Genomic DNA, 12,664 nt, shown 5'->3' with positions numbered 1-12,664 from the left:
CCTCATAAAGACTGCATAAGCAGGGAAACAGATGTGGCTCAACAAATTGGGCTCCCGTCTACTGTATAGGAGGTCCAGGGTTCGATGCCCTGGGTCTTCTGGTGAGGGCGAGCTGGCCAACACGGAGTGCCAGCCCACACTGAAGTGCCACCCCATGCAGGAATGCCACCCTCTGTGGGAATGCCGCCCAGCACAGGAATGCTGCCCTATGCAGGAGTGCCAGCCAATGCTGACAGCTGGCACAGCAAGATGACAAAACAAGAGACACAGAGGAGGGAAACTAAGCAGATGGAGCAGAACAGGGAATTGAGGTGGTGCAAGAGAGTAATCGCCTCTCTCCCACTCCAGAAGCTCCCAGGATCGGTTCCCAGAGCCACCAAATGAGAATACAAGCAGACACAGAAGAACACACAGCAAATGGGTACAGAGAGCAGACAATGGGAGGACTGGGTCGGGGGGGGGGGGAATAAATAAAAAGTAAATCTTTAAAAAAAAAAAAAGATGGTATAAGCAGAGGAAAGCTTGGTGTATTAAGCCTCATTTAGGCACCAGTCCTTTTTTCTCTTGTGCTTGCTCCAGGAAAGATGCTGAATTTTCTAGGGTACAGCCTGTCTGGTGCAGCTGTTTCATTCTTCTTCATCCTGCTCACCATTAAGCCATCAGGTAAGCTTTTGTCTCCCCTTCATTGTTCTCTGATGCCCCAGTGATCCAGTCTAGAAGCAGAAATCTAAACCTAAAACGGAGAGTACAACATTTAATAGTGGCGCTTCCGGGGCCAAATGTGTGTGTTCCTAAAAGTGCACCTCCAATTCCAGCTGTATGACTTTAGGAAAAGTATTCGAACCTCTGCCCCAGTTTCTTCATCTTTATGAGTAGGACTAATAACAGTACCTACGTCTCATAGGCTAGCACAAGATTTGGGATTAAATGAGATCATTCACAAAAAGCGCTTGAATCAGTGCCTGGAACATAGTAAATTTTTATCCATTCTCCTGCTTCTGTGCAGTTAGCACTCTGGTGGCAAGAAGAGCTGCTGCCTCTCACTGTAAATTCAGCAGTGTAAAAATACTTGGAAATAATAGGCTAGAAGGGGGCTTCAACAGATGGACTTGGAAATGTCAGGAGCTGAATTATGTCTGCCAAAACATTGTAATTGAAAAGGGATTTTGAAAATTCACTGCCAGAAGAAAATATCAGAGTCTCAAGGAAAAAGCAGCAAGGCCAAGTGGGAAAACATTGGAAAGGGAATCAGGAGACACAGGCTCTGGGCTCAGTGCTGCCATAAGCTATGGAATACCATGAGGTTGCTGTCTTCCTCTCGTGGTGCTTCAAGTTCTTAGTCCGTAAATGAAGGTAATACTTCAGTCCTAGATTAATATTTAAACTCCATCGGCAAATTGTTCAAGTCAATCTCCACTTAAGTTCTCTGCCGACCTTTTGGGTAGCATCTATTTGATACTGATAGCAACTAAGCAAAGTAGTTTTTTTCTTAGGAGGATTGAATTTTACAGAGAAAGTGCAAATGACTGTGGAGCATTTTAGCATAAGAAAGAACATAATATACATAGCATATGAAATTATTAAGCAAAATAACATATAAATTATTGAGCATCTCTTGACTTTGCAGATAATAATTAATAAAGAGGCTAACACACTTCAAATTTAATTGTAAGGCTCAAAATCTCTAGACAACCTACTCCCCTTAATCCCCCACAAAATATCCTTGGAAGAAATAGATTGTATATAGCTCCCAGTAACTAGAGTCTTGCCCTCTCCAAGAATGATTTAAGTCTAGTTCCTTGCCCAAGACAAGAGCAATCCTGAAAAGGTGAAAAATCTAATAAATGGACTTTTTAACCTAGATTTTAGGGAAAGGGAAAATGATATCAATAACTCACAATAATAAAGTTGCCAATTTAAAAAAATCAGTTTACAATAACCTTACCTGAGAATAACAAAAATTGGGGTGGTGCTTTTAGTATCTTAAAGATGAAGAAATTGAGGTTCCAAGTTTCGAAGTTTCATTAGATTTGACCCCCACATCATACGGCTGATAACAAATCTAGCATTGTTGCTCAAATGTTTGAATTGCATGCTATTTCCCGTACACAAAATTGTCTTATAAAAACAAAATGTGCAAACTGTCATGCTGGATATCTATTTTTTAAAAATTGAAAATAAAGCCCTCACTTCTTCAGGTGCCTCCACTTTTGATAGGTTGGACATCCCAGAGCAAGCATACGAAGCTTCCAATTGGCCTTTTCTGTTCCTCTTTTTCACTGTTTCCTAGATGACTTTAAAGTGATAAGTCCTGCCCATCCTATCCTGGCCAGGGTCGGGGAAGATGCCCTACTAACCTGTCAGCTGCTCCCCCAGAGGAGTGCGCAGCACATGGAGGTGAGCTGGTACCGCTCGGAGCCCGGCATACCTGTGCTCGCACGCTGGGATGGGGCTGAGGTGGCCGCGCTGCAGATGGAGGAGTACAGGGGCCGTGTAGAATGGATAGAGGACGACATTGCCAAGGGAAGCGTGGCTCTGCGGATTTACAACATCCAGCCGTCCGACAATGGGCAATACTGGTGCAGATACCAGGAGAGCTATTATGGAGAAACAAGCTTGCAGCTCAAAGTGGCAGGTAAATTTCCAGGAAAAGATACAGGACTTTGGAGGGAGAAGTGTATTAACTTGTGGTAAGCTTATTGCTGGTAGAAGAATTCCCATCAAGGCAACTCCTAATGCTCGGTCCTCTAACCAGATTCATTTGAAGTCAAATGGTTCTTCAATTTTCAATGCATACTCGCTTGTAAAATATTTTGCCAGATTTAACCTACATGGTGTTTACTAATCTTAAGGATTACTTGAAACGCATGACAGGTCATCATTAGAAATTTTTGCTGAATCACGAATTTGTGCCACAAAGGCTGGTGGAAAAGAGCAAGTCGAGAGCTTAGTGAGCCTAGCTTACTACCCGACATCTGTATCTCAACGTAATTCAACCTCATTTATGCAATAGCTGAGATGCAATGTGAAAATCTTACTTCTTTGTACGACGCCTCCAGTTAGAAAGCTAGTGCCAGGACTGAAGAGCTTCAGAACATTGTGCTTTTATGGAGTTGCCATGTATTAAAATCGTGTCCAATTAATTGGGGATTCACAGATGTCATCAGTGTGAATGGCGAGGTTTGCCGAATGGCCATGTTAATACATAACAGGAGGGAGTGAGGATGAAGGGCATAACTAACAAAGGAATCTATCTCATGGACAAGAGAGTTTCTGAAAGGTTCTCTGGCAGGAATAACTCCTCCACATGCTAAAGAGAAAATCAGGCAAATCCACTTACCCGCCAGAGAAATAGTTCTCTGAAGAAGTTAGCATTTCTGGCAGATGTTGCTTCCTTCTTTACTCCCACTACAACTGTTTCCTCTAATGCCTTTCCTTAACACCCATGACTATAATTACCTTTACCATGTCTAAGGTGATTTGAGACGGATGAAGTAATCCTTGTGTTGCTAAGAGTAGGCGAGCACACACACATTTCACTAGCAGGGACATCTGAAAATAAGCCATGGATCTTCTAAGGCTATAGATGGAGGGAGTGAATCTCTTTCCCCAAGCAGGAGATAGCAGCAGAAAACATCATTAGTTTGTTTGGGTTTGGGAATTGCAGTGTTGAATGGAGAAGGAATCGTGCATATATGAATTTTTCTAAATTAGGATTTCTCAAGAACATTTTTTTTCATTGAGTGGAATATTTGGATACCCGAGCTTCCCATTTCAATACACTGGTTTGATACTTGCCACCCAAAATCACATCAACAGAAGGAATGGAAAGTATAGGAATGGAGGTGATTTCTGAAATGTATGAATAGGTGTCAAGAAATCATCTAAAATATCAGAAAAGTGCCTGACATAGACAATATGAAGAGGAAAAGGCCGAGTTCATGGCATGGAGGAGCTCATGAACAAATTACAAAACATAATTGTACTCAGTGATACAGACATATGCAAAATGTCGTTCTGTCCACTCTTGTTCTCTTGTCTGGCTCTGAAGAAAAGTACTGATCAGATGCTGAAAATGAAAGAACCAGACTGGGGGGAGGTAAAGTGGATTTAAACTCAAATTTGAACGGGAAGACTTTGGACCACCTTCTACTCCCAGGCCTGAATATGTGCCCTCTCCCTGGAACCAGTGTCGCTGAGATCTTGGGCTCCAGGCTGTGGGCCTCCATGTGCTCTGGGGCTCAGGGCTGTGCCTCCCTCCGCAGGTGTGGGATCCGCCCCTGACATCCACATGGAGGGACATGTGAAGGACGGAATCCAGCTCCTGTGCACTGCAAGAGGTTGGTACCCAAAGCCTCAGGTTTACTGGGAAGACAAGAGCGGAGAGAAGTTGCTGACAGTCTCTGAGCATCACATCCAAGAGGAAGATGGCCTGTTCTATGTGGAAGGCTTTCTTCTCCTCAGAGATGCTGCTGTAGAGACTGTGTCTTGCTTCATCCACAACGCCGATCTCGAGGAAGAGAAGGGATCGGAAATCTCCATCCCAGGTTAGTGCTTCATCAGCTGTGCCAACGTGCTCAGCTTAACTGGAAGTGTTCCAGGGACTGTCCTGTAACGAGAATTTTTATCAAGGAAAAACTGCAATGTTTAGTATTAGATATTAAAAGCTATACAGTATTTGCAACTGGGAATATATAGAGCAAATTTTGATTGAATGGTATTTCAGTGATTTTCGATTAATGGTATTTCAGTTATTTTCAAGTTCTACCTTTTCTCTCTTTGTGTATTGATTTTCTTAACTCACAAGTATGCATCGTGTTGTAAAGAAAACTATGTTCTTTCAGATGAAATGTTTTCCTATATTGTATTGTGATGATTACTTCTAGGAATTGATCATACAGAAATAATCAGAGATGGAGTCAAGAAATTATGTAATAAAATCTTAATGACAGCCTTATTTATAAATAACAACAAAACTACTAAAAAATTAGCACCAGCAGTTGAGTGTTAAATGTCTTATGTACTATAAATTATACCATTGTTGAAAATGATATTTTCAAATAATTTTAGTGGTTAAAAAAATTCTCATGATATCTTATTCAATGATAAAGATTATATCTATCTATATCTACCTATCATTCTAGGCTTTAAATTACTTAAAACTGCACTAAGACTTTTGAGACATCTTATGTATTTAGGTATAAGTATATAATTATTATATAAATGGATATAGGGAACAATTGAAAGGAAATATATATATGTTTTAACTATTAAGTGGAATTATAGATGATGATTACCTTTGTCCATATATTTTGTGCTTTCTGTTTTTATAAAATGGAATGTGTTATTTTATAAGTGATAGTTAAATATCTATATGTTAAATATGAGTAGAAACAAATAGAATCATGGGGTGGTAGAACTGAGAAAAGGAAAAACAGCTGTGACAACCAGGTGACCCGTGGGAACGAATCGTTTTTGCATTTCAGTTTTGTAATGAATTGAGCTTTCCAACCCAATGGTGGCGTGGGGTACTTTTTTGAAGTAGCTTTTCTCCTTTCCCGATACCAGATTCCTTCACACGTTATTCTCTTTCTTTTTCCAGAGAAACTCCGGACCGAGCTGGGTGAGTAGCACGGGCGGGCGCGCACAGCGCGGGCGGGTCTCTGCTCTCGCAGGTGGAAGACGGTGCTGCAGGAACAGAGCGCGCGGGGTGAGCGCGCCCCGGGACGGGAAACCGAGGCCCGGCTCCACCGAGCCTTGCCTTCAGTTAGGACCCGAGGGGGCGGCTGGGGCGAGCCCCACCCCCTTCAGGGTTCTTCCCCAGGGTCACCTGCACCTGGCGTTCCGCGGAGTGTCCAGCGAGGCTCGGGTGGACGCGCACGGGGTGCGCGCGCCGTCTCCTTTCAGTGTGGGGCGGAAGAGGGGCGCCGTGGGTGCGCGGAGGGCGGGTGCGCGGAGGGCGGGTGCGCGGAGGGCGGGTGCGCGGAGGGCGGGTGCGCGGAGGGCGGGTGCGCGGAGGGCGGGTGCGCGGAGGGCGGGTGCGCGGAGGGCGGGTGCGCGGAGGGCGGGTGCGCGGAGGGCGGGTGCGCGGAGGGCGGCGGCTCCGGGGGTGCGTGTGAGGCTCTGCGGGCCCGAGGGAGCGGCACCCGGGAGCTCAGCACGCCCGCCCTCCCCTCTTCAGCCCGCTCTTGCTTCTCCCAGCTCCCGGTTCCGCACCCTTGCTCTCCCGGTACCCCTTCATCCTGGGAGGGAGCTGTGCCTTTCCCGGATGCAGGCTGCAACCCTGGACTGGGGCGTTTTCCTGGTTTTGTTTCTTTTCCCTTACAGTTGCCTGCAGATATTACTGCTTTGTACAAATCTCAAGCTCACCAGCTGCTTGAGCCCCTTCGGGTTTCTCCTGTAACTCCTTGTCTTTCCCCTCCGTTCCATGACCTTTGCTCCCAGATGCCAGCCTGCTGCCCAGATGCGCAGGAGCCTGTGTCATCGTTCTCCCCGTCCAGCGACTCTCTGCTCCATCAAGTCACCTGCTAAAGGAGCGTGTGTGCGCATGCGTGCGCTTTAGGCGCGCTCAAGCCCCCCTTCCATCTCGTAGGAGTGGAGGAAAACCGCAGTGACAAACACCCCCCGCTTTTGCCAGAGCCTAGTGTGAAACCTTTGACCCCGCTGGAGCATTAAGATAAATGGAAGGGCCGCAGGGAGGTAAAGGTCGCTCCGCTGTCTGAGGAGACTGCGCCTCTGAGCCTGACCTTGGCGTCTGATCCCGGCTGCCGAGCTGCCTGCACCTCGAGGGCGGAAACCCTGCCCGGGGGCTCTCCGGCTGCGGATCAGAAAGCCAGGCTGGTTGGGGCAGGGAGGCACAGGCCTCGGTCCAGAGCACGACCTTAGGCGGAGAGCCACTCCCCTGAGCCCTCCCGGCCAGCTCCACACACCTGCTGGAGGCCCCGGGAAGTAGCAGGATCCGTCCCTGGCCTTCCAGGCACCTCAATAAAAAGACAAGAAAAAAGACAGCTTCCCTTCGCGCCCTCTCAGGGGGGGAGGAGGGCTGTGAGCACAAACTGTGGAGAGCTGTGTATTCTATATAAAACTAGATAGAAAAAAAACACCGAGGATGTATTTTGTGCAGAGCTGCTCTGAAGGAACTCACCTTCTAGCAGGGAGTCAATTATCAACAAATAAAACTGCATGCTTTTTAAAATTTTTATATTTTTTATCTGAGAAGTTGTGAGTTTACAAAACAATCATGCATACCATACAGGATTCCCATACATCGCCCCAATAGCAGCACCTTTCATCGTTGCGACATATTTGTTACAATTGATGAAACTGTCAAAACATTACTGTTACGTATAAGGATTGCATGATTTATCTAGATCTTTACACTATTTTTAACTTGGATTCTGGAAAAACAGGAGTTTCATATATCTATCATGTACCTAATTAATAAAATAGCCATTCTTACAGTTTGCTTTCTTAAGTCCATATTAAAAGCCATTTTAATTTACCTGGTTACCCATGTCTGGCAAGGTAAACCAGTTTGAGATTTGATATGTACCATAGGTCAGGGACCGGGGAGAAAATCCTGGTATAGATAATGGAGATGAGGAAACCATCTGATTTATTAAGTAATTTACTTTAAGACATCTGGATGGAGAAATAGCAACAAACTAATTCCTAACCATTTTTTCTGACTCCTACTTTTGTGCTCAGATTTTAACAGATACATAAGGCATGGAGATAATATATTTTAGGTAAAATTAAAGAACAAAGTGAACACAGTATTGGGAATAACTGGGAATCTAATTTTAGCGTGTATTGAATGGAATAATCTGAAAATTAGAATTGTGTGTGCAGCAAGTGCCCTCTCTAGAGAGGTTCCCCAGCAAATTCTGGCCAATGGCATGATTGTGACATTAAGCCTTCAGGCTTGTATGTTGACTCTCTGTGTGTGATTCTGTGATTTTATGCCTGAATTTCTCTTATAAATGATCATAGCATGTGAAAGTATACTTACCATTTGATAGAGAATTATGGCTATCAATTTTGAATAAAGCAAAGTGGGCATGGCCAGGGCCTGATGAAAATTGAAAGTGTAATATAGCTTGGATCCAGGATAACTCTGAGAAAATCTTCTCCATGCTCCACGATGGGAGGTTTAGACTCTTTTTTGCATTCATAGTCGTTTTGTGCTTTGTATATTGCCACCCTCCCATGTCTTTATCTTACTGTGTTTCTCAAGGTCCTCTGCAGCTGGTGAATCTGTTGTGTTCTAACTCCTTGGGGAACTGAGATTTGGTGGCTGGATCTAACAAGTTATTTTTTTTTAAATCTAGGGGAAGACTTTCTTCCACCATCTTTACCTGAGACTGATATCCATCCCTTCCACATTCCCAAGGCAGAGGGTGGGACTGCCTCCAACACCCTCAGGTCTCACAGGTCTATGTGCCTCCATTCACACTGCATGGTCATCCAAGGGATTTGTATAGATTATTTTGCTTAACCCTAAATTGGTAGTAACATCCCAATTTTATTGCTAAGAAACTGAGGTTTACAGTCATTTGGATTTGAAGCAATAGAGTGTTAATTTTATTCTGGGAATTTGAACTGTAACATTCTTTTCTTATTTGGATATAACCTGAATAAAAATCTAGGGCTACAGATATTGGGGTACAGGGATCCAGGTGTAGGGGTACAAGAGTACTAACAGTGAACTTGGGGCACTGACACGGAGCACGGCTGTTCTGCCTTGAACAGGGGCAGTCTCTGTATTGACTCCACCAAGCCCCCAGTGAATGACCTTGAGCCTCACAGCGCCCAAGGGATGCCCCTGGGCTCCAAACCCTAGCAAAGATGTTCTTGCTGATGAGTCTGTTTCTCCATTTTAGGTCTTTCATTGTTTAGGGTTTTTTTTTAAGATTTATTTTATTTATTTGTCCACCCCCACCACTTGCTGCTTGCTTGCTGTCTGCTCTGTGTCCATTTGCTCTGCGTTCTTCTGTGCCTGCTTGTCTCCCTTTGTTGGGTCATCTTGCTGCGCCAGCTCTCCGGGGGCACGAGCCAGCTTTGCCTTCACAAGGCAGTAGGCGGTAGATGGGAGCCCAATCGGTTGAGCTACACCTGCTTCCCTCTTTCATTGTGTTTTATGTGCTGTATTTAACAGCTTCCTTACAAGTGATTGGACCTGCCCAGCCCATCCTTGTCACAGTGGGAGAAGATATACAGTTAACCTGTTACCTGTCCCCCAAGGCTAACGCCCAGAGCATGGAGGTGAGGTGGGTCCGACACCACCGCCATCCTGCTGTTTATGTGTATGTGGATGGGGACCATGTGGCTGGAGAGCAGATGCAAGAATATAGAGGGAGGACAGCGTTGGTGAGCGATGCCATCGATGAGGGGAATCTGACTCTGCAGATCCACGATGCCAGAATTTCAGATGCTGGGCAGTACCGGTGCCTTTTTGAAAAAGATGGGGTCTACCAGGAGGCCAGCTTTGATCTCAAGGTAGCAGGTGAGGATTTTAGATGGATATTTTGGATTCAACACCTGTTATTACTGCTTTAGCATACTAGTTCCTGGAAATTTTCACTGGCATCTGAAGTTTTCTTGATGCCTACTTATCCTTTAAATTAACATAGAACCTTCTGATGTGCAGGAACTATGAGAGATACATAAAGCCCATAAACTCAAATGGACCAAATTTAATTCTTTGAATGTAAGACATGTATCCTTCTCAGTACCTTCATAAAGTGACCACATACTTAGGGAAAACAGAATTTCACTCCATAACTTTGCACAGAGCTCATTATAAAAACTCTGGGAAATGTGTAATTACCAGAAAGTATAAGAGTAAACTCGATCTGACTAAACTAGATCTGACAGGTAAACAAAATCATAAATATATACAGTTTTGCCAGGGATGGAAGAGGAAAGACAAAACTACTCTGTGTGGTGAGTTACCACTGTCTATATTTGGGAGTGAGAATGATTTTCCAAGGTTAGCAAATCACATTGTGGATAAAGGCCAAAATCTTGGATAATCAACTTGTTTCTCCCATGGGTTTTGAATCTAAATAAATAAATTCAGGAATCATCATGAGGGACACATGTTGTGAAGTTAAATGTACTTTCTCCAATTTTACGTCATTGGACATACATATTCATAAGATTTTAATCTTTGAGAATATTCTCTTACTCTTTTGCATCCTGCCCATGTGATCTATGCTTTAGTTAAAGTTATTTTGTTTTCAGGGATAGAAGAAAACTCTTGGATGTGAAAATTTATCTTACTTCTTACTCCATCCCTGGATGACTTTAAGAATAATAAAAACAAAATTAAAAACAAAACAAGGCAAGAAAACCCTCCAGCCATCTCACTCCCAGTTGAACTTAATGCCCTCTTTAGCTCTTTCCTCTTCCAGGAGCCTTCTGATGCCGCTTCTCACTCAGAGAAGTACGAGCCGTAAAACTTCTTGAAGAGACTCCAGGTTTTAGTTCCCTGACCTCTCTTTCCAGGTCTAGGTTCTTCCCCGCTGGTCACCATGGAGGGGCTGAAGAATGGAGAAAAACAGCTGATGTGCACCTCGGATGGGTGGTTCCCACAGCCCCAGGTCCAGTGGAGAGACGGGGAAGGAAAGGCATTACCATCATTCTCTGGGGCCCTGACTCAAGGCAGTCATGGGCTGTTCCACGTGGAGACCTCTCTAGTGATCAGAAACCACTCCACGGCAAGCGTGACCTGTTCCATCAGCAACCCCCTTCTGGGTCAGGAGAAAATGGCAACTTTTTCTCTTTCAGGTTAGTAATTCCATATGTTCCTCTCAGCTTTGGTAGATAAACATCAACTCAGACTGACTTACTCATTTTATTGCTTTTCTAATTTTTAATTTTCATTTTCTTCTCTCTGATGAAATATTCTACTATCTCTTGCACAACTGGTTGTCAGGAGACACTGAGTTTCTCCCTCACATTCCCAACTAGAGTCCAAAGAACTTGTTGTGTATACACTAAATTCTAAGAATCGACCCTATTCTCACAAACTCCTGTGTATTCTCTTCTTCTGATGTATTCTTCCTCATGGTAGATTTTCTTCTGGACTAGAAGTTAAGTTTCCTTAGCACTGTCTTCATGATTTGGGCCTGGGTAATTTTACCCTTTTCCCATTCCAGTGATTATAATGGTATAATTGGCTAAGACGGAAAAAAACAACTGTGTGTGTGGGCGGATGGGAGTTGACCCTTGAGAGACCCAATTGTTACCCTTAATTATTCTCACTTTCATGATTTAATGGGATTCTGGGGTTTCTACTTCAGAAAGCAGGATGCCTTCTTCATGGAAGATGCTGCTTATTTTTGGATCGCTTTTTGCTGGTGCTGTAGTCCTGAGTGGGAGGAAGAGATATAAAAAAGGTAAGATAGGTAAACAGAAAGAGGGTGGAGCATAACGAGCTGTGGGAATTTACTGCATACTCTCTCTCGCCTCTCTTTTGAATGTACATAGGGGAGGCATAAGTCAATAGTCAGTAATTCATGATGCATATGAGAATTCTGGGCTTCCACCCATGTAGTCAGGGATCGTGTTGAATGAGATCAGAGATTATAGTGATAATAGAATCAAAAGTTTCAAAATACAATAATTTATTTCCTAGTGCCCATTCCCAAGAGATCTAGTTAAGGAAGATGAGGAAGTGTTAGTGGATAGCCACCCTTGTTTGCAAAGCTGAGAGCTGAGATTTAACTATAATATTTATTCTGTTGGCATGATCATTTAAAGGATAAAATGATTAAATATAAGATGATTAAATGATCACTAAGATCATTAAAAATGTGGGGGACTACTTTATTGGTGGTTTCTGCTCTGCAGGTAAAGGATTTCTCAAGTACCAATTGAGAGGCTATTTTGTGTGTCTAGAAAGTCCACTTTAAATTTCTTATGTCAACTGAGCCTGTTGTTTGCCAGTTTGGATATCAATATCATGAAATTAATATTTTTGCAATACTCCTCCCCACCCACCCCCCAAAAAACTACTACCTAATTATTGGAATGGATTTTTCTTTCTCTACAGTGAATGTGACACTGGATCCAAATACAGCTCACCCACAGCTCATCCTTTCTGAGAGAAACAAATGTATGATCCGTGGAGATTCTTGGCAGAATCTTCCAGAAGTCCCACAGAGATTTGACTTGCTGCCCTGTGTGCTGGGCCAGGAAGCATTCTCATCAGGGAGGTGGTACTGGGAGGTGAAGGTTGGGGATTGGGCAGGATGGTTTTTGGGTGTTGTCAGGGGCGATGCTGCGAGGAAGGGATCCATCTCTTTGTCACCTGAGAATGGGTTCTGGGCAATGGGTTGCTATGGAAGTGAGTATTGGGCCATGACCTCTCCTCCAACCCTTCTCTCTCTGGAGACAGCCCCTAGACAGGTCAGAATCTCCCTTGACTATGCCTCTGGACACCTCTCCTTTTATAACATGACTAACAAGTGCCCAATCTACACGTTCTCCAGAACATTATTCTCTGGAACTCTGCACCCTCTCTTCATTCTTTGGTCTCCAGACATCCTTCCTGAACCCAGAAAATCCTCTGGGACAATAGCCAGGGACTCTGGAAACCAGGAAGATATTCCAAGTCCCAGGCCTCCTCTTCTTTCACCATTTGCTCGAAGAAGACTCA

At 44.1% G+C, this 12,664-nt stretch overlaps 1 protein-coding gene across 1 annotated transcript; it reads left to right on the top strand.

Moving 5' to 3' along the window:
• The first annotated feature begins 584 nt into the window (after positions 1-584).
• BTNL2 (butyrophilin like 2) lies at positions 585-10,796 on the top strand. The gene is made up of 6 exons (XM_012527907.2): positions 585-663; positions 2,291-2,635; positions 4,266-4,547; positions 5,603-5,623; positions 9,158-9,505; positions 10,510-10,796. The coding sequence occupies exons 1-6, from the start codon at positions 585-587 to the stop codon at positions 10,794-10,796; spliced, it is 1,362 nt and encodes a 453-aa protein (XP_012383361.1).
• The last annotated feature ends 1,868 nt before the right edge of the window (positions 10,797-12,664 follow it).

Source organism: Dasypus novemcinctus, chromosome 11 (assembly GCF_030445035.2).
Source record: "Dasypus novemcinctus isolate mDasNov1 chromosome 11, mDasNov1.1.hap2, whole genome shotgun sequence".
Taxonomy (NCBI): domain Eukaryota; kingdom Metazoa; phylum Chordata; class Mammalia; order Cingulata; family Dasypodidae; genus Dasypus; species Dasypus novemcinctus.
Note: the sequence above shows the minus strand (reverse complement) of the source record. Positions and strands in the feature narration are given on the sequence as shown.

Excerpts from the sequence above, each read along its gene's own strand:
- BTNL2 (XM_012527907.2), top strand. The coding sequence starts at position 585 with ATGCTGAATTTTCTAGGGTACAGCCTGTCTGGTGCAGCTGTTTCATTC. Across the intron at positions 2,636-4,265 it reads CTTGCAGCTCAAAGTGGCAG|GTGTGGGATCCGCCCCTGAC; the intron begins GTAAATTTCCAG and ends CTCCCTCCGCAG. Across the intron at positions 4,548-5,602 it reads ATCGGAAATCTCCATCCCAG|AGAAACTCCGGACCGAGCTG; the intron begins GTTAGTGCTTCA and ends TTCTTTTTCCAG.